The sequence below is a fragment of the Chelonoidis abingdonii genome, chromosome 1 (genome assembly GCF_003597395.2).
Source record: "Chelonoidis abingdonii isolate Lonesome George chromosome 1, CheloAbing_2.0, whole genome shotgun sequence".
NCBI classification, from domain to species: Eukaryota; Metazoa; Chordata; order Testudines; family Testudinidae; genus Chelonoidis; species Chelonoidis abingdonii.
This window is the reverse complement of record NC_133769.1, coordinates 219,983,754-220,006,977: the sequence shown is the minus strand read 5'-3', so window position 1 is coordinate 220,006,977 and position 23,224 is coordinate 219,983,754. Positions and strand designations below refer to the sequence as shown.

The 23,224-nt window shown below is 38.4% G+C and overlaps 1 protein-coding gene across 9 annotated transcripts in view; it reads right to left on the bottom strand.

Annotated features, from left to right (window-relative positions):
• The window catches only part of LOC116825693 (dystrophin), a 1,328,444-nt gene that overhangs the window by 588,821 nt on the left and 716,399 nt on the right, over positions 1 to 23,224 (bottom strand). For all 9 annotated transcript variants that reach the window (XM_075059803.1, XM_075059815.1, XM_075059808.1 and 6 more), the window contains 2 exons: positions 19,318 to 19,419; positions 8,210 to 8,318 (listed from right to left, as the gene is read on the bottom strand). In XM_075059803.1, coding sequence (XP_074915904.1) covers positions 8,210 to 8,318; positions 19,318 to 19,419 — 211 coding nt within the window. The remainder of the gene's footprint in view (positions 1 to 8,209; positions 8,319 to 19,317; positions 19,420 to 23,224) is intronic.

Genomic DNA, 23,224 nt, shown 5'->3' with positions numbered 1-23,224 from the left:
TGTCATATCTGTCACACATACAAGAAAATATACAAGGTTTAGAATATTGAGAATTTCACATTACTCTGAGAAACTTGATTTCAAATTACATTAATGGATGTCTTCATATGTACATGTATAGGATCCAGATAGGGGGAGGCCAACATCAAACTAACAGGCAAATACGTCCCCACTAAGAAGACCTGCAAACTGGCCCTGTCCAGTGGGCAGGCTTCCTCCTTTTCCTTGAGGTGCCAGGTCAGAGACAGAGCCACTTCACTCAGTTTATAAGGCACATATCACAGAGCCTTGAATCAGAGCAAACAAACTGTTAGAAAAACGTCTCTGGGGCCTGCAACCTGTAGAAGGCAAAATGGCATATGGTCTCCCCTCCTCAATTTCCTTTTTCTGTTTGTATAACCCAGCCTTAGCGTGGTGCAGGGCTTCTTACTTTCACCCAGGGCTGTTTTGGCTGCAAGTGCCAGACTGTCCCTTAAAGGTGTAGTACACCCCTTCAGAGTGCAGTAAATGTTTGCACAATCACAGTGTATACTATACACACAGTAGCAAAGAATCCTATGGCACCTTACAGACTAACAGACGTTTTGGAGCATGAGCTTGCGTGGGTGAATACCCACTTCGTCAGATGCATCTGACGAAGTGGGTATTCACCCACGAAAGCTCAAGCTCCAAAACGTCTGTTAGTCTGTAAGGTGCCACAGGATTCTTTGCTGCTTTTACAGATCCAGACTAACACGGCTACCCCTCTGATACTATACACACAGTGACTGTTTCAGAGGGCAACTGCCATGAAACACCACTACAGGGAAAACTAATTTCTAATATTGTGTATCTTGATAACGCTGAATTTTTTTTTAATTTTGTATTTTTCTGTTGTTCCTGGAGACAATCCATACTGAATAGTAAATTAGTCAACTATATAACAAGAAAAATAAAAATGAACAGAAAAGTTGATGTACAGGCAATGTATTATTATAATTATTGTTAATTTGTATGACTGTAACAACTAAAAGCCCTAGTCACGGACCAGGACCCCATTGTGCTAAATGCTGTACACACACAGAACAGCTATATTTGTGATGCAGGAACCCTAACTTTGCATTCTTTAAACATTATTATATCAGCTATTTAATCTTAATGTTCCATCAGTTTATTCATTTTTTCCATTTAGTTTTCTGTATTCAAAAAAAGAAAGAAAGGACTAAAAACAAGAAAAAAAGAACCTGCCAATGAGTCCACATGTTTGAGGATACATGTACAACAATTCTATTAAGACCTGTACAATATATCTGTAGATTTCACATACTTTTAACTGTACCAAATATCGCATTGGGTGTACCTCATCCAGTGCACTAAATGCCTCCAACAACAACTATGCATGTAAAACAAGACAATCACTATGCTCTCAAATGAGCTCACACAATATCACATCATCTGTGCGCAAACATTTTTCATAAAACGATCACTCCATATTTGAACTCTGAGTCCTCATTCTCAAAAAAAAACCAAAAACACAAAAACAAAACCCTGCACACATTCAAGAGACAAGTGGCCAGTTAACACCTGGGAGCTTAAATTCATATCTACACTAGATACTAAATATCACGGTCTTAATAAAAACACTGGATTTATGGTTTATTACAACCATCTGTAACCATTAACACACCCTTTTTGTCCTATGACTGCAGAGGTGTTAACTGGCCACTTCACCTTGACTGGTCTCTTACAATACGTGGTAACTACTTTATGCTAAACAATCTGTTCCATCTTGTATTTGGCTGTGATCCTCTGAGTATCTTTTCCAGACCTCAAGAAGAGCATTGTGTGGTTCAAGGGCATGTGTCTTTCACAAACAGAAGTCAGGCCAATAAAAGATGTTACCCCACCTACCTTACCTCTCTAATATCCTGGCACCAACACAGCTACAACATCACATCAAACACTTGCGTTAAATGTTAATACTTCCTAAACCGCACATGCGTGTTGTAGTGTTTTTTTTCCCAACTGTACACTTCTAGTCCCCATTACATTTTGTATTGTACTGCATACTTTTAAGATAAGCCTAAGGTTTTTGTTTTTCAAATGAAAACCTCTTTTTTCAAACCTATTATAGAATCTTAGGACTGGAGGGGACCTTGAGAGGTCATCTAGTCCAGTCCCCTGCACTCATGGCAGGACAAAGTATTATCTCTAGACCATTTCTGACAGGTGTTTGTCTAACCTGTTCTTAAAAATCTCCAATGATGGAGATTCTACAACCTCCCTAGGCAAGTTATTCCAGTACTTAACCATCCTGACAGGAAGTTTTTCCTAAAGTCCAACCAAAACTGCTCATTTAAATTGAAATCAAAATTTAAGCCCATTGCTTTTTGTTCTATCCTTAGAGGTTAACAAGATCAATTCACCCTCCCTCTTGTAACAACCTTTAGTATACTTGAAAACTGTTATGTCCCCTCTCAGTCTTCTCTTCTCCAGACTAAACACGCACAGTGTTTTCAATCTTCCTTCATGATTCAGGTTTTCGAGACCTTTAATCATTTTTGTTGCTTTTCTCTGGACTTTCTGCTGTTTGTCCATATCTTTCTGAAATGTGGCACCCAGAGCTGGACACAATACTCCAGTTGAGGCCTAATCAGTGCAAGTAGAGCAGAAGAATTACTTCCCATGTCTTGCTTACAACACTAACACTAATATATCCCAGAATGATGTTTGTGGGTTTTTTTAATGTGTTACACTGTTGACTCATAGTTATCTTTTGATCCGGTATGACCCCCAGACCTCTTTCTGCAGAATTCCTTCCTAGACAGTCATTTCCCATTTTGTATGTGTGCAACTGATCAAAAGCAATGATCTTAATTAAGAGCTGTTAACATGTAAAATTTTAAAGGGACACCAACTCAAAACCTAGTTAATTTTAAAATAATGAGTTAAAAGTAATTTCAGTATTATATCTGATCCTACGTACTCCTGCTACTGATTTGTGGTTTTAAAAATCACATTTTTATTTTTTCTTGCTTGCTTTTTTCCTGTTAAAAACCCCAAAGAAACAAACTGCTTGACTAAATATTCAGTGGAAAAGTGAAACTAACTGCATACAAAGTGTCAAATGCATGAATTAAGCCAACTACATTAAAAGGGAAAATAATTTTAATTACAGTAATTATAGGCATGACTTGTAAAAATATCAGTCAAAACATTTTCAGACAGAAGTGTGATATTTATGTTTTCAATGTTCCATTGCCTTTAAAAATTTGCTGTAGCTCGGACAAAGCGTGATTTTAAAAAAATGTTTTAAGGAATTGTAATTTCAGATGTCCTTACTTAACAAAAATGTGATCAAAGGAATTTTGAACAAACTTACTAAAATAAATCCACACTGGATATGAATGAATCATGGAAAATATTATCTAACAAGGATGAAAGCTATGAGTGCAAGAAAACAGGACACTGAAATTGTGTTACAAACCTCAGTGTAACATGCTACCAAACACACACCTTACCTTATACATCGCTTCTCGGCTCTCTGTGAGCTCAGATCAAGTGTAGTATCTACAATTATACACATGTAGCACTTTTGAATGAATGTATTAACATGTATAAAGATACTATGTAAAATTTTTATGATGATGTATTAATGTGTTTAAAGATATTGAAATTTGTCTCCATGGTGCATTAGCACATTACACAACCACTGCATTTTCCCTCTCTGTTTATAGTATTTTTCATACTACTGGCTATGTAAGGCACAGAGGTGTGTGGTTAATGATGTTCATATAATTTCATGTTCCAACTATTAATGGATAGTGGGCACAATTTGCTTTTTGAATCATCTTCCCTGGGAAGTCAAGTTTAGCTGAGGTGTCTGACATACCCTACAGCTAAGTACATTTTCCTACCTGGAAAAGTAGTCTTCTATTCATTATGCCTGAAGGTATACTGGCCCAGTGGGATATTAGCAACCTTTGTAGTACCTTCTCTGTGTCCAAGGAACACTTACACACATACCCACAGAATTATAAACCTAATTCTATCCTGTTCCCTACCCCCACCACATCATCTCTTAAGGAGAGAGACACAAGATGGTATGTTTACTAAGGGCCCCCTGGCAAAAACCCTGTAAGCAGACTAGACAGAGTGACACTTGACATGTAGCAAGGCCAGCTATTTTTTTTTTTTTTGTTCTCTGATCTGACATGTAGATGCGAACAGCATTACATTCTGGCTGTCACACAAGTCTCTACAGTATATAATAATCAACAAGAAGTATTGCAACTGCTTCACAAAGTCTTTTTCAAACCACAATGGAGTGCCATCCTTAATTTTGGGCTCCACTTTTACAGTTCATCTAGTTTTCTGGGTGACTAAGGCCTCTTTGTACAGTAGTGGTTAACACTCTGTGCAACAGTGAATATATTCTTTGGTTTTTTCCCCCCTCTGGAGGTCAGTTTTCATATGCAAGTTTTTCTTTCTTTCACCTGAAAATATAGTGTGAAATCCTGTACCCACTAATTCAATAGCAAACTCCCATTGACCTCACCAGGGCTAGGATATCATGCTTGGTGTTTTATAGTTGAAACTGTATGGAACTATCAACACATTTTGCAGATTTTTTTTTAATTATTAGTATGCAATATAAAGGAAAATCATAAGGACAGGCACTAGCTTCAAAAGATGTATGTTTACCCAAGTATACATGCAAGAGTACAGTGTTTGAAAATTGGGTTTAAACAGAGTTTTGATAAATCGGAATCTAATTTTGTTTAAAGAGCCAGTGTGGATGAGCCCAGCACAGTAAAAATTGTAGCACAGGTAGTATCTAAAGAAAGGTGTTTTAACACTGGTTCTAACAGTTTTGCCCAATTTATTCAGAATCATATTTTAATATGGTCTTAAAATACAGTTTCCTCATAAACTTAGATACAGAGTAAGAGAAGTACTAAGAAGTAAAAGGAGGTGAGAAGGCAGGCAGTCTGTGAGGATGGAACCAAAATAGCTGGCTGCAGTTACTGAGTAGCTGTACCATTATGCTGGATAAAAGTACAGTTCAGTTCTTGATCAACTTAGAGCCCTCCTAAGCAGGGCGTTAGAATCATAGAATATTCGGGTTGGAAGGGACCTCAGAAGGTCATCTAGTCCAACCCCCTGCTCAAAGCAGGACCAATTCCCAGACAGATTTTTACCCCAGCTCCCTAAATGGCCTCCTCAAGGATTGAACTCAGAACCCTGGGTTTAGCAGGCCAAGGCTCAAACCACTGAGACTGTGGACTGGATTTAAATAGAAACGTAGAGAGTTTATTAGTTGGAATAATATAGTACATGAGAAACATGGCTTTATTCTCAAAAATTTTCAGAAGTACGTACAGAACAAGAAGTTTTATGAACATATGTCATTTTCTGTCTTTGCCAAGATGGGCTTCACCCATGTTTTCTTTGTGACTTCAAAGGACCTGTTAAATGGCATGAACAGCTAACTGAATCCCATCACCTGCATTTTCACATGAAATAGGCAAATGATAGCTAAAACTGATATTACAGTTAAAATGGTGGCATTACAATAAATAATCTCAAACAGGTCCTCTTGGCACTGGAAAGAAACTCAGTCTTAGTTCTTGCTCAATCCTTTATCAAACCCCAATAACTTCATTTTATGTATTTATGTTTTCATCTCCTTAAACTGAGAAGTGCTGGTAATTCACATTATACATCTGCAAGTAAGGAACATACATAATTTTGCAATTCTGAGGTTAAAGATAATGAGTTAGTGTAGGGATCTGAACTTCTGTGACATCTCTTTCTTTTCTTGTTCTTTCCATTACCGTTGTAACAACAAATTTACAACTCAAAATAAATGAATCTGATAAAACCAGCTGAATGCAAAACCTGACACAGCAAGTTTCGTGGCTCAGCATGGCAAAAAAAAAATGTTTAGACAACATATGCAGTTCTATGATGTCATTAAATGAGATTCTCTGGCTTGCCTCACAACTCACTACAAAATCAATGTAAGGCACTTTCCTTGTGTCATAGAGTCATTTTTAAACCATTAGTGGTATTTACTTCTTATAATGAAATTGGAAAGTTTTTCACCAGAGCCCTAACTGAACTAGGCGACAATTCTGAATTAGTAAGTTTCTAAGTGTCATGAAAGAGATGTCTGCATTGTTTTAACTGACGTACCAATGACCATGTTCTGGTGGAGCCAGGACTGTCTCTTGATCTTACTAGGTTCAATCCTGAAAAATCAAGTCGCATGTTTTTTGTTCTCTTTAGAAGATGGAGTTGTTTACTTTCCTGCACATCAGGCTTTTCTGCTTTAATATGCTAAAGAATCATGGCTACTGCTAGGGGTAATGGGCTTCTCTACTATCTGCTTTTGATACACATTATCCACAAAAAAAGGCAGTGTAAAGAGAATACTTAGAAAATAAATAAAACAAAAACAAAACATGTAGATAACAACTCAGATCTTCCTTCTTCTTGTCGGAGCCCAAAGGCCTCTGGCCTAAGATGGCATCCGTACGACCTAAGATGGCGTCTGTATGGCCAATTGTCGGCCATCTTGGGATCACACTGGTACTGTATGCAGCACCGTAGTGTTGTGTGCAACCTTAAAGGGCAGTGTGCAAATTCCCGCTCTTTTTGCCTGGTCACCTAGAGGTTAGGCTAGGGCCGTGTGCAGTCTCCTGCTCTTCTGCCCAGCAACCCAGGGGTCAGGTTAGTACCGTGTGCATACCACCTGAGTGCCTTGTGCAAAGGGGCCCAGTCTGACCAATGGTAATGCAGTTCAAAGGGTCAGATTAGGGTTGTGTGCAAACCTGTGCTAGTGTGCTGTGTGCAGCTTCTAGCAGTTTCCAGTGTGTCGTGTGCAAAATCTGCCCACGTAGGGGGCAACAGCTCGGAACCTGGAGGGTGGGGGAGCTAGGGACCAATCAAATCTCGCCAGGTGTAAAACAGTCCCTGGAATAAAACCATGCCTCAAGCCAGGGTCTGTTGGGAGTATCCGTTAACTGACTGAAGGACCTGATCAACCCTTCGGTTGGGTGTCTCCCCAGGTTATAGTCGGCTCGTGACGTGTGTTTTATTTCATTTCTTGGGTTCTGCCCATGCACTTATTTGATTTCTTGGGTTCTACCCATGTAATTATTATTTCTTGGGTTCTACCCACGGATTTATTATTTAGCAACGGTATTTTTCTACGGATTTTTCTACGGATTGCTTATTTATGTCCCCGGATCCGATATGCTTCTCGTGCCTGTTCTGCTGGTCAGCTGCGTCTGGAATATGGTACTCGTGTGCTGTTTGTGCTAACTGTCTGTGCTTTGCCTAACTTCTCCCTTGCTTTTTCCCTTATTTGGTATACCACCATATGTACTGCTGTCTGTCATAAAGTTCTGTGTATATGGTACCAAATCTGAGTTATTGAAAAACTGCTATTAAGTTCAATTTAATGTCTGTAATAATAATGTTTGGTTAAGTGCGCGCATAATTCATTTGATTGGTGTATTTGTTTACTTTCAAAAGATTGATTTTTGGTGTTAATAGATGTAAATAGTTTATCCTAGGATTGTGTACAGTTTTCTCATACTCATAGTGCTGTTAGTTGGCTATGAAGTATTCAGTGGTGTGTTTCTGCATGTAAATAGCTTGTTTCTGTTAGTTGGTAGAACTGCTCCTCCCCAGCCCGAGTTGTGTTTTATCCCAGTCAATAAAGATCACTTATTGTTTAAGTTTACCAGCTTGTCTGGTCTCGCGGTTTTTTCCTCACTGGATCAAAAAGAACTTTACCGAACCCTCCTTTTTGGGTCAGACACTTCTGACTGCACCATGAATCCCTCCCATCACTGCACGATCCTCTTTACCAGCCTATGACACTGAAAGCATTAAAAACATTTCCAGGACAATGAAATGGAAATTTCCAAAGTCACCCTAATTCCTAGAATGCTTGTAAAGAGTAATATTTTAAAAAGCCAATGGTAAACCAGGCTTTGTTAACTTAGCAGCTGGGACATATTATACAATATAAAAACAAAACTGTGAAAAATGAACCAAACTCAGAACCAGCATGTCTCTTGTTTTATACCACACTGCTAGTGTCCAAATCCCTTCGGGTCAGCTTTAAAAATCTCAGCCTGAATTTTCACAACACAGTTCTACTTTTTTATCTACATGTGTAAACCCATTTAAAACATATCAATACTGAAGCACTTACGGAAACCAGAAGGGATAAGTCCTGGTGCTCCTGAAGCTGGCTTTCCCTTTAGTTCTTGAATTAAATGGTTTACTGCCGTCCAGTCAGCACTCAAGTCTTCTAATTTTCTCTAGAACAGGAAAGTATGCATATTATTCATTTGGTAAATATTTGTTAAAAGAGGTAGCATTTGCTACATGAAGGAACACGAGATGTCTGCAGCGCTGTTACTTTAAAAGAGTGAGAGGTCTTTTCCTACCGCATGTTTGCTTATTTTTCATGTTCAGGTATAGTATCTCTATCATTGCATGTATACAGTTTTCTTCATATTGTGGAGCTGCCCAACACCACAAATTCAGAAGAAGGAACTATGTTGTATTAATAGGAGGGACAATAACTTATCATACCCGGACAAGGGTGAGAAAGGAAAAATAGCTCCTTAACCTTCTTGAAGAGGATAGACCAATTTCATGTTTGTTACATGTATGTAATAGGTACTTGTGTGTTTTATCAAGTTTTATGAGCAGGAATTTGGGATGGCCATCATTTTGCTAATGAAGCCACAAGCGAGTTGTTTAGGTCATCCCAAACAAAAGCCAATAAGACCTTCATACTATGTGACACCATGACTTGTTCTGAACATTACACATATACTAAAGGGTCTTATGAGTGTTTTAGAGTAGCATAAGATAATGTTCTGTGTGCACAATGTTGTGACTAAGTCCAAAACTAAGCAAGAGGGCATAAACTTCCTCACTCCTGGAATAGTGCTTGGAGGCATTTTAACTCAGACAGTGCTCTGGTAACAATTCCTACTCTGTTTCCTTCTTGCTCTGGATAGGGGAAGGTCATTCTGATGGAAGGATTGAGGAGAAAAACATAGTAAGTTGTTGCCGGCCTGTACCAAAAGCAAATGAAAACATTTACATTTGGGCTCAGCTGTACTGACCAGAAAGTAGGAAAGATGGACCTAAGATTCTACCCCTTATCTGCTCATTCCCTGCCTACACGTTGCAAGAAACAGTAAATGAGTATTCCGCACCCACACTTTCTGAGTGCCCAGACCCAAGCTTCAGGTAGACTATGCATAGGTGCTGGGACCATTCTTATTTCCTCTTACTTCCCTGCACAGACACATAGTCCAAGTCACTATCTATCCCTGAATGATGAATGGTTTGTACTAAGCAAAATGATTTAGCTCCCTTGAGTCAAACTATACAAGACTCAACAGGAGAAAGAAAAAAAAATAGAATACCTTTAAAAAGCCCAAAGTTTCTAAAAGTGACTTCAAAAATTTTCCTATACTTGAAAAGTATCCAACTTCAGAATCTGATTTCTCAATACTTTCCAGAGCTAGAAACAAGTGAGTTTGCTCAATTGAAGAGGAGAGATCTAGCTTGGTAGGGTTGCATGACACTGGCCCGTAAACATATTACCCATAGAGGCCGGAATATTGCCTGTTCTGAACCTGGGCCAGTGTTGCTGTTTTTATTGTTGTAGTTATGGAGACAGGAAATTCCACATTTAGGAATAAATAACATCTTTGTTGCTGACTGATTATCATTATTAAATTGTAGTTGTTTAAACTGCTCAAAGTTTGGAATATTGAAAGTTAAGTCCCAGTAGAGATGGATTCATGAGTAGAAAGCAGATGACACAATCAAAGATGCATGATAAATGCTGTCTACCACAATACTGTTATTTTATCAAATGGGTATCACCATCATATATGTGCTATGTTTCTGTGTGAGTGGATTTATACACACATACACACACACTTTTTCCACATGGCCAATAGCTCCAGTCCATTCAATATGTTTTAATCCTAGACATCTATCCCAGAATTGAAGCTGAGCAAAAGACAGCTATTCTAATAATTATTCATTAAATAATAGGAGAGAGGTCTTAAACAAACGTTTAAAAGATTACACAACTAAGACCTAGTCTTTTTTAATAATTTGGTGAGTTATATTTTTCTTATGTGTAGTGCTGGTCCTGCCAAATAAAAATCTCACTGTTGTAATTGCTTTACTCACTCATTCACGTTGACAGGGGCCACAGATTTGTTCCTGACTATGATACAATGCAGAAAGCGCTTGTCATGGACCCTGAGAAATGTAATGTTTAAGACACAGTAGAACATGGAAGGGAGTATTTATCTCTAAATTCTTCAAACAGAATTACATTTTAATCTACTTCTGCATATTCAGTAAATGAGCATGATTGTTGTAAAAAGTTCACTCATTTAAAAGGATTAAATTGGTGAAGGTGAATGAAAAATGCTATAACAATAACCCTAGAGTTTTGGTGACAACTCAGGTTAGCATGAAATGTTATATTTACTTTGAACTTAGGCACACTTCAGTTTAAGTTATGCAATGTTCAAATGAATTTCTGTGGAAGCACTTGAATATTTGTATCAAGATAGAAATATTAAGAGAGAAGTACTGCATAATATACAATGGCCCTGAGCACAATACTGAGAGAAAGGAGACATATTTCTAATCATGTCTCTGATACTCTTTCCAGCCTTAGCTAGGTAACTTTTCTCTCATGTGTTTGTGTCTGAATTTTCCTATCTGTAATGTTAGTGCATTAAACACTTACCTTAGATCAAGGTGCTGGGTAGGTGGGAGGATTACTGTATGTAAAGTGCTTTGCAGTGTAGAGTACTATGTAAGTACCTGATTCCAGGGCAACTGATAGTATGCAAGCAGAGTGCTGTGTCTGTGTGCTATCAATCACCAGATTGGGGCCATTATGTATAGTTATTACCACATTCAAAAAACCTCAACCCTTCTGAGCTACATTATTTTATAAAAATGACTCCAAAACTATACAAACAACATCATAACAGTGAGTTCTTTGCACTACTAATGTAGCATAATAATACTTTTTTTTTTTTTTTTAAGGGATCACATTTTCTATCCTATTCTCTACCATGGCCATTACCATATATTCAAGGGCCTTCATCAATCAATGCTACAAACCACCAACACGACCAGTCTGCCTAAAGTTCCCTCACTCTCTCCAGATTACCATGCAAACTGTTTTCCCACCCTAGCTCTCAAAATTAAGGAAGCTTCTAGAGTCACTGGGATAACATCACTTTTCACACTTTCCTCAAATAAATGTGTGTGTGTGTGTATATATATATATAAATAACAGATGGAGATGGCACCAAACTATCGCTCCAATTTTAATGACACAGCTAAGAAATAAGATGTGTACCTTATTATCATCATCAAGCAACATTTATATAATACCACAGGTCCAAGGCAGTGCTTTCTAAGCACAGAAAAAAGTAAGTTTCCCGACTATCTTTTGGGTGTTAGACGTGGCAGCTGTTGAAACAAATGGTTAATTAAATACTGGTAAACAAATATGTTACTAGAGGCAAATATGACAAAGAGGCCATTGGTGATTCACTGCAGCTCTGTGTCAGCTATTCTTGCCAGACCTGACATACTCACTACTTCCCTAACACACTGTTGTCATAATCTGTATCTAAAAGATGTCATGGAAGGTATCAGATACAAAGTGGTAATACACTGGTCCTGAAAGTCATTGTGGGGTGAAAGTACAGGGTGTGTACAAAATTATAAATATATGCTAGAATTATGTTCTTTAAATATGTCTGGCAGGCAGTGCCTACATGCAGTCTGACCTAGACAAATGAATGTGTATTTGCTTCTCTGACCAGCCTGGGCATCAGGCAGAGACAATGAAGCACATTTATAAGCAAGGTAAACAAAGCCATTGGGGAGCAAGTGGAGAGTCTCCATGGAAGCCTTCCCCCTGGAAGCCTTCCAATCTCTTAAATCAAGGTCAATGTACATTGGGAGGCTACAAGTGGAAGGGAGGAGGGAGTTTTGGCACCTTTCACCTAAAGAGACAAAGAAGCTGAGCACTTTGAATTTTGTGAAGGGTCCTTGCCAGAAAGTCTGGTTAGTCATGCTGGAAAAGAGATTTGTGGAGAAACATTTCTTTGAACAAGAAACTCTAGTTTGTTAGATCAGGTTTTAGTCTTCAAAGCATATTTTTATTTTTGTTTGCTTCTAATTCTTTCTATCATTATTCCTTATATTTGGTATCATTTAAACCTATTGCTTGTTTAATAAACTTGTTTTACTTTAACTATAAACCATTTCACTGCTTTGATTAAAATAGAGTGCTTGTTAACCCCAGTTAAGGTACTAAGCTGATGGGTATTGTCTTTTTAATGGAGCAGCAAACTTAACTTCTGTGAGTGTTCAGTGAGTAGGCTAGATACTGCAGAGAGAGGTATATATATATATAAAAAAGTAAATGCTCTGTTCTCCAAAGAACCATCCAAGGTGTACTCCCAACTGCAGTGCAACAACACAATAACAGCAGAGCCACCAGCAGCAGAAACTGAACAGTACTGGAAGAACATATGGGAGAAAGAGAAGACGGCATCACAATCATTGTACTAAAGTGGCTCGAGCAGGACCTGAGAACCACGAAGCCACTAGCAATCTCCCAGAACAGAAACCATCACCATCACAGTAGAAGACCATCCAGCAGCGGGGTCACAGAACATGAAAAGAGCTTCTGGATCAGCAACCTGGAACTCAGTACATATCGCACACTACTAGAGCTAATAGAAACTAACAGCAGTGCATGACGCTAGCAGCACAGAGAACCAGCTGCTAGAGCAGGCGTCCCACTAACAAACGGCTAACAACAAGGGATAGGACAGTGCTGACTCATGAAAACCTGCAAGGGAACAGAACCGGCCAACTACCCGGCCAATAATTCTGCCCCCCCACACAAGATCAGTCCACTCTAGCAATCATAGCTCGCCAATGCCTAACACGACACATAGGGCACATACATATGGCACAGCTCAGAAGGCATGTGGAACTAAGCCATCAGAACGGCTCAAACACACCAGTTTGCTCATAGATATGAGCAGTCGCCAAGACTCAAGGCTAGACAAGACCATATCTGGAGCACACAAGCCGGATTGAACTAACAGGAATAAGCCTACCAACTCAACATCGCCTGCACACAGGATCTGTGAATGTCTGGCGCTAAAAATAACAAATTTTCAGTATCAACCAGGACACTAAGGACCTCTCCTCAAGAACTCAATGGACTATTGGAAGACACACTGGAAGTCAACTCAAGGCAGCTGCACAAGTGGCATCAAAGTGTGGCATATACCAAACGTATGATGCACTGTCCTGCCGCTAGCTGTTCCTTGCTATCAGAGGCTTACCCCTCAAGACCAGATAATCACAAGGACTGGATACAGGGTACAGGCTCTAGGAGTTAGTGAACTACCCATCAGCAACCTCCTCTACATGTGATGACATTTTCAAGCTCGTATCTAAGAAAGAAGAGAACATCGACTCGCTTAATCCATCCTGACCTGCGGTTATTTCTACAGTGAGGATATCGGAGAAATTATCTCAGACTGAGAGAGTTGGCTGGATGTCATGAAGAGAGGAAGGTATATCACAGAGACTGAATTGGGTGGTGGAACACTACAGCGGGCACATAGTCAGACACACAGACCATGCTACCACAGTACCATTTAAAACTAATTGAATTGGCGTCCGACACCTCAATTCATCCGCAAAACCAGTATATAAGAGAGGCAAGAGAATGTAGTAGCATATATGCACAGTATTCACCAGTCTCAATCAGGATAAGCCAGGCTCCCACGGAAGAAATCCAGCTCAGTTCAGGCAATAAACAATGTATCCCACCGACACCAACAAAATACGGCTCCCTGACTGGTCATCAAATACCTCATCGACCGGTGAACATAGTCTTTAAAGGACATCGGGCACAAGAGGAGGACTATGGATGGAGTCTGAGTCACGTATTGGAGAAGAGCCATCGGGGAAGCTCCGTACACAAGCATTGCAGTCAGTGAGGTTATCCAACCAAATTCTCAAGCTTCTCAAACACCCATAGAACTGATTAATAGTACTCCCAGATCCGGTAAAAGAAGGCGGATTGCGGCGAAGGCCACTTGAGCGCCCCCATACCTCACTTCGTCTGAACGAAAACCCGGAACAGCAGGAGTAATCAGTAAATGGTGGCTCCCAAGATGAGCTGCCTGAGAGAAATGCCTGAGCAGCAACAGACATGGAGGAAGACCAAGCAGAAGAATGCCATGGCAAGACAAGAACCTGCAGGGATTCACCATCGCTCATTGAAGCTGAGTGGTGACATTGTGGAAATTTCACTAACCATATTGAGTGGCTGGAACACGTTGCTGGACTAAATTGGACGCAAAAAACTTAGTCTCATTAAATTCCTGAGCGCCACCGATCAATAGCAGCACAGGACAGGCACTGAGCACCAGATCCATTGAAGCAGGGGTCCTACCACACAGAGAGGACCCCAGTACAGACTGTGCAGAGAGGGCCTCAGAGACAAGTCCAACAACATGGTGGGGTGGAGGATGTAAGATGCATGGCCAGGAACAGCAATACACTGAACGGCAACAACCAATGTGGCTTGGCATTGTGTACAGGAACATCTGCACAGCGTATGGGCTCGACCCTCCCAAACGAGATGCAAAGATCCACAGAAGGTTGTGGAAAAATAGCAGGGCAAGATTCTGTGGGACTTCCAGATCCCGACGGACAGGCAGGTACTGGCCAATCAACAGGCATCGTGGTAATAGACAAGGAGCAGAAAGACGCGGTGGTGATAGATATAGGCAGTGCACAGTGACAGCAACATCAGGAAAGAAGGAATATGAGAAGCTGGGAATACAGGGCCTGAAAGGGAACTAGAGAGGTGTGGAAAGTGAAGGCCAAACTGGTCCCAGTGGGGTAGGAGCACTCAGGGCTGTGACTCCGTAGCGGGTGATGGCTCCAACAGATCCCAGACAACATCAGAGCTCTCTGTCCCAGAAGAGTGCCAGCTGCCAGGAACCAGCTAAGATACTGCGCAGAACCCTCAAACTCCCAGGCCTCTGGTAGAGGACCCGAGGTTGAGGAAGACACATACCACCCATAGGGATGAGAGGGGAATTTTTTATTTTTTTTTTAACAGAGGTATCTGAGGTACTCCGGAGTTAGGGTTCACGGATTGTTACTTGCTAGGCAAGGTGAGGAATGGCAGACTCTGGAAGAGTTTGCTGGAAGAGAAAATAAACTGGTATGTTAAGGAGATGAAACATAGCTTAGCACCAGCAAAACTCTCAATTACTCAGGCTGAGAGGGGTAGCACAGTAACTCACAAACCTGGGAACCCTAGCAGATGGTCACACTTACTAAATCAAAATTCAATCCTTGTGTGAGGACACCTAAAGGATGATCCTTATAAGCACTGCAGTTTATATATAATGCTCTATTATCATGAAATCATGCAAAAGAAAAGAGACAAACACTGTGGCAACAGATTTCCATTGTCCATCTTATCAAAGAACAGCTCATCTGGGACTGAGACAAGAATTTTTAAATGGAAAAGACAGGCTATCTAAATGATCAAATCTATGTTCATTAGATTGTCATTTTGAAGGCAGTTAGACATTAAAGAATTGATGAAGATTCCTTGGTAATATACAAACACTGATTCTGGCAATAGTATTTGTTTGGAAAGGTAAGTAGATTTAAGTGAGGTTTAATTTAGGTAGTTAAAAAAATAAAAAACAATTGGAAAAATAAAACATCCCTGGGTGTGACTGATGTAACTGAAAATGACTAATGATGCTGTCATTTTGCAACTCTTATCTGATGAAATGATGGCTGGCAGATTGTAATAGCCCTCTTGTCTTCAGCAATTATTTTGTGTCAGTGGGTGGGGTGGGAAATAAACTTCCAGCCAAATGTAGAAACCAATGTAGGGATTTATCTTTTTTATTGTATCAAAAATAATAAATTAGGAAAGAAAGCCCTTTTAGATATACAAAGCTTGAAGTAGGTGTGAAGCAACTGGGTTTCAGCTTTTGAAACTGACAAAACAAAATGATGAGAAAGGTCACTTACTTTTCAGTATTTAGCTATTGTATTGTGTTAGTTTCACTTCACCATAGGGATAACCTTTTATATGCATTTCTAACAGAATATAAGAGAGATTATGCTTCCTATTCTTGGGCAATTCATGCCATACAATTCTCCACTTCCATTGTAGTTTAGATGAGAGAGAAATGTAATGCAGATATCTTGATCAAATTATTTTTCATCTGAAAAATATCCTGTAAAATTTCAGACTCTTTAACTTAGATGAGGGGAGAAACACATGTGAATCGCAACAAACATAGAGGTGAAGTATCCTTTGCCATGCCTGTCCAAACCAGAATGCCACATCTTAATATGAATCCTGTTTACACTTTAAGTGCATTGATAATTAACAAAAATATTTATATTTCAAAAAGTAGCTTTAGTCCTAACTTATTACAGATATGCTTGGCAGTACCGCCTGTTATTAAAGTTGCCTGACATTAGAGGACTTTCTTTTCAGTTGCTTATAACTTTGCCAAATATTAAACACTTGAGCTGAGAGTCTCCACATCAGGCATCTTTCTCAGGCTGAACTGTTTGGGAAAATTTCAGCCAAAATGGTTTATTTACCTCCAATAAATTGGAAATATGTTGTTTTGCTCATGTTAAAAAATGTGAACATACAATGTCAGAATGTGAAATGCTCTAGTGCTTTCCAATCTTTGGAGCAGAGACTTGAAAAAGGCACAGGGTACGTTTTTTGATATCCCAAAATGAAGTAGGGGGCTCTTTGAAAAAATTAGTACTTGTCATTCAATTAAAGACTGTGTCATAATGCATATACACTGGGGAGGGACAAATTAAGGCAGCACATGCAACCTGAGTTATCATATTTTCTAACTTTTCAGTGCCTTATTTTGTAACCTTAATAATGTTCTTTTAACATAGCTATTTGGGGGAGGGGGATTTAATCTAAAGCAAGAGATATAAAGTTGTTATAATTTCAACTGCACCTTTGCTGCAGAGAAAGGAATTGTTGCATTAGCTATAAAGACTTTCTTGGGACTTACAAATGGTGATTGGTACTGGAATTTATTCAGTAAAAACCACCACAAAGAGGCACTCAATATAAACGGGTGAAAGCCTAGGAAAACTACATCGAAAAAGCAATTTCACATTCTGACATTGTATGTTCACATTTCTATTACTCACTGTACACCAGATAGTCACTGAGACAGAAATTAACTTCACAGGTTGGTCAATTAGCAGAATGGCAGTATAATGAAAAAAATGAAATGCAATTAGAGGTGGATCAGAAGTGAAATTCCCTACACTCCACAAATAGTTATTAACTTGCAAGGATTCTGCACAGGCACATTGTATACTGTCATCCTCAAAATTACTGCTTAAGAGACAATATTGTTTTGAATTACACAATAGCACCTGGCATTCACCACATCTAATACAGTAATTTCATTCCGTTAGAAAATATCTCTAGAAAATATCGGAATCAGTTTGGACATTTCTAAATAAAATGCATAGACAAAGCATGCTTCTTGAACATATCAAATAATTTGTTTCACAAACTAACACAGACTAAAATCTACAGCAGTACACATTTGTAGTCTAATGTTATTGGTGCTCACACCTTACTTATTAAGATATGGTATAAGGTCTTCTAAGATTACAACTGCAGTCGGAATAAATGTGTAAATGCAATGATCACAGCGAGACCTTTGTTCCATCATCCACTCCGTGCACAGGTGACATGTGCCTATTCCCAATAATAATAACTCCCCTCTGAAGCCAAGAAAACTGAACAACACAGTCTAAAGCCTTGTGGCTGTGCACTTTCATCAGTGTACTAGCTTAAAATCACCTTGAATTCACCTTTTTGGGTATTTTCTAAAAGTTTCCAGTTTAACTATTAAAGAATATTGATAGTTTTAATAAAATCTGGAATACCAACAAAAAAAGCAGTTCTCAAAGGTTTCTTTGGAGAAAAAGAAAAGAAAAGGAACAAAAATATTATTAAATAAAAATATATTCATTTTTAAAGTGGAAGTAAAGCTAGAATTTAAAAGTGACTTAACGAAGATTTTATAATGGTAGAAAAATAAACTGCAAATACATTTCACAAGAACTAAGCACAAGCTGCAGAACAAAAAAGGAAGTATGCGACTTTACAGAGAATATAAGTCACAATAACTTTGTTTGCAAGGACAAACAGTTTTGGTATAATAACATTATTGACCTGTGCTGTCTTGAAGAAGCTTTAAATACGAGAATGAGTCTTGCTATCGCAAGAGTCAATTGCAGTAGAAATTTGGACTGATCAATAAGCCACTGTTAGATGGTCTTAAGAACATTTAATCAAAATATAAGTAATACAACAGACATGGAATAGCTTGTATCACAAGATTGTGCTTTATGGCTATGTTTGACAGTGACGTTTGAGTGGTGGCTTCCATCCCCCATCTATCTTCCAATCCAAAAATAGCTGGACTGTAATGGGGAGGATGCTGGTAGCCTGCTTTATCCAATATGTAGAGACAATTATCCTGTTGCTTCAGTACCCTCTTGATGTAACCTTTAATCTGATACTCATAGTGGGAAAAGCAATTTGAGAATGAGCTCCCACAAGACAGCAGTCAGTCTTTCCTAATAAAATACCCTCTCCTCCAAACAAGAACAAAACATTATATTTCAAAGGCAATTCTGCCTGTGCTTTGCCAGAGGCCAGTAGAAGAGGAGTTGTTTGAGTTGGCCTCATCCTCCTCCCCTTACTGTAGGAAATATCTAGAGGATGGGACCCTCTTGTTTCTGCCTCTTGCTTCCCTCTACAAAAAATAAAAGAACTTTTTCCACAGGAGGCCTGTAAACCTCATTTGGAATAGAATGGTCTTATGTTAATGGTGAGGTAAGCACACATTGTAGTGTTATGTTTTTAAGGTGAACTACTTTTTTGACTAGGTGGGTGAACACCAATGCAGAAAGGAATACTTAGTATCACAGTGCATAGATAATTCTGGCTATAAACATATTATTATTTCTGCCTGTGCTGTTGCATAACAGAGCTAATATTATTTTCCAATTTCTTTCACTGATTTTAAATAGACGACATAAAGGACAAGCGTACAACAGGGGAAACAGAACCCATTATGTGGTAATGGATATTACTAAAAGTTGCTTCATTACCTTTAATGGATGAGTGGCTGGTTTTTCCTTATATAAATGATGCCCTTTAGACAAAACCCCTTCCACATCCGGCTGTTTAGCTTCGACTGCTGCTTCAGTTTCCTGTGGGGGGGTGAAATAGTGTGAAATTAGCTTTACTTTCAAGAATAAAACCACAGTCTTAAAGTTCCATAGGAGGCTGTACACACCCCCAATAGATTAGTTTCTGTTTATGGATGGTATCGGGACAAAGAGGGTCACTGAAAAATAAAACAGGAATAAGATAGAATAAAAGTAGTAAAATAAATAGTGATCTGTCCCTTCATCCATTAAGGGCTCAATAAGATGGAATTACAGAAACCAGCACAAATTCACACTAGAAAGAACAGGCATTTGAAATCTAATTTGAACAGCTCAGTCTTGTTGCCTTATTTTATATTTTTAAAAAAGAAGCTGATATTAGAAGTTAGTGCAGTAGAGATTATCTTGCCCATGTGGCAGTGGACATCTTATTCATGTGACCAGGTTGAACACTGTTGGGTAACTAAGGCAACACTAATAATACATTATAATGAAACTTTCACCTTGATGAGTCCAAAACAATGTTACAAACTACACACTAGCAGCACAGTAACTACTAAAGCCACGCTAAGACACTATTGAGAAGGAAGAATGACACTGACTGAATTAGCAAAACCTTTTCCTCTTGCATTTTTTTTAAATCTTGAAACTTCCCATTCAAGTGTTGAACACATCCATCCCAGAGACACTTACATCCCAGGCTGGTAGTGTATAACAGCCAATTTCAAAATCATGCAACAGGGGGAACACTGCATGTAGCTAATTTAGGGGGGAAAAAAAGCATCTGCACAAAAAAGGGGAAAGAAGGATCATACCATGCATCCTGTTCTAAGGGATCCATTTTTGATTATTATTATTAATATTATTATTACTATTTGTAAAGGAAAATGAATGTAATGCAACACTGAAATATTATCTGAGGAATCTGAATGAGTTCTTCATTTTTTCTCCATTTTGTAGTTTCATCTGAACCTAGCAGCTTTTCAAATGAGCTATTTCCTTCACACAATCCTACTAGCTGTGCACCGACTTTCAATCTTTATTTTCTACCTGCAATCTGAATTACCATTAGTTTGACAGGACACAAAATTGTATCCCAATAGCTTCAGTCTAAGGGCTGAAGCACATCATTTCATTGATAACATTTGAAAAATGCTACTTTTTTCCCCCTGAGCTCTGCATCTCTCTTGTTCAAATCAATGTCATTCTCAACCACAACAAAGGACCATTTCACTTCTCAGTTTCCAACTATCAATAGAAAAGTTGTCCACAATTCTTGCCTGAAAATCTACATGCAAAACATTCTGAACAGTACAGTAAAGTTATCCTTGATGGATGTTTAAAAGTCCATTGCCTTCTCTTACTTATATTTCCTTATGTTGTTTATCAGCCCAAAATAAAGACTGTTAAAAGCTATCAAATTTCGTGCAGGGACATTTTAAATATGTTTGTATTTCACTGATTCAAGTTACTCTGATTCCATCTCCATTCCAGATGAGGAATGGTCTGAAGCAAATAGGATGAAATTCAATAAGGACAAATGCAAAGTACTCAGGAAGGAACAATCAATTGCAAACATACAAAATAGGAAATGACTGCATAGGAAGGAGTACTATGGAAAGGGATCTGGGGGTTATAATAGATCACAAGCTAAATATAAATCAACAGTGTAACACTTGCAAAAAAGTGAACATCATTCTGGGATGCATTAGGAAGAGTGTTGTAAGCAGGACACAAGAAGTAATTCTTTTGTTCTACTCATGCTGATTAGGACTCAACTGGAGTATTGTGTCTAGTTCTGGCCATCACATTTCAGAAAAGATGTGGACAAATTGGAGAAAGTCCACAGGAGAGCAACAAAAATGATTAAAGGACTAGAAAACATGAGTAATGAGGAAGACTGAAAAAAAATGGGTTTGTTTAGTCTGGGGGAAAAAAACAGGTGACATAGCAGTCATCAAGTATATAAAAGGTTTTACAAGGAGGTGGGAGAAAAATTGTTCTCCCTAACCTCTGAGGATAGGACAAGAAGCAATGGGCTTAAATTGCAGCAAGGGCAACTTAGGAAAAACTTCTTAACTGTGAGGATGGTTAAGCACTGAAATAAATTGCCTAGGGATGTTGTGGAATCTCCATCAATGGAGATTTTTAAGAGCAGGTTAGACAAACACCTATCAGGGATGGTCTAAATAATACTTAGTCCTGCCATGGGTGCAGGGAACTGGATTAGATGACCTATTGATGTCCCTTCCAGTCTTACATTTCTGTGATTCAATCAGGAGTCTTACTCCTGAGCACTATAATCACTGCAGATTTAGTTTTGCCTTCTGCCACTGTTCCTTCTCTTATTTATTTCCTTCACCTTTAGTTCAAGTTCTCTATCAGAGTTAGATTTCTTTTCCTTTTTGTCACAACATAGTCTAATCTTTTATATATTCATTTTTAAAGTGGAGGTAAAGATAGAATTTAAAAGTGACTTAATGAAGATTTTATAAATGGTAGAAAATGGCACTCCAAATTCTGCAGCAAAAAAGGCTTCAATAGGCCTTAGCATAAAAAGACTACAAGTTGTAGCCATATATTCACATACCACATATATTATTTTTAAAGAAAATATTTGTTATTGTCACATGTTGGTGAGTAACATATATTTTGCATTACATAAAAAATGGAAAGAATATATAGGAAATATATAGTTCCCCAATAAGGAACTGTTACAATTTTCCATAGCTGGGTAAACAAAATGTAACATACTTACAAGTTAAATTACCAATTTCTTTTGTTTTAACAGTCTTTTGGAAGTATTTTTCAGTGTATATTTTTAAGTCTAATATTTCAAAGTCAATTATCTTGAAATAAAGCTAAGTTCCATTGTTCAAATGTGTATTAAATGCAGCATGATGCATAATTCCAGTGTTGTTTTCTGTATGAATTCTTTTCTTGTCCACACAGTCAAAGAAAAAATCCCTTAATGTTATCCTCAATGCTTTGTGCTTCTTTGGGCTGATATTCAAAAGTTGCACACAGTCTTACATTTGTGCTGACCCTCCAGTTTATTTTGTGATCTGCTACATAATACAAACATCATAAGCCAAAAATGTCATATGAATTAAGTGGTTACAAATGCCAGATGAAAACTTTTTTTAAAAAATTTTTGATATTCATGAAATATTTTCAAGAAAAGTTTTCCTTGAATTATTCCTTGCTTGAAAGAAATAAACCTTCGATAGCTTCTGTCTGTCAAGGAACAAGCGTTCCAGCATGGTACCAAGTAGCACTAGAGTTCAGGTCTGTCTGACAGGGTGACATTAAATTAATGTAAGCAGACAGTCTTAAATGTGCATCCAGGATTCTATTTTATCATTCAGTCCCCCAAGGAGAAGAAAAAGTAGCAACTCTGACCTAGACTCCACTAGTCAATTCACAAGAAAATGAAGATAGCTGTTACCATCTTGTGGGTATATAATTTAAAACCATAACTTAAACTAGGATCAGAAATAGGGCCAAACTTTGCCCTTGGATGTATACTCCATGCTACCATTGAAGTTAATTGGAATTGTCCAGGCTGCCCTGCAAGGGCAAAGCTGGGCATTTAGAAGATGGGAAAGCCATAATTTTGATAGTGCTGTTGCAAGTACATATACCGTATGTAGTCCTGAAAGTTCCACCACATCCACTTTGTTTTTATTGACAGACATGCTTTGGGACAGGAGCAGTGTTTTCCAGTTCATTCAACAAAAAACATTTCACCATCTAAAATGTAGGTGATTCCACTGGAATTTCACATTAGGGAATCTTGTGACCTGCCTGTGTAACTGTGTTGTTGGTCTAGTTGTAGGATTTGCCT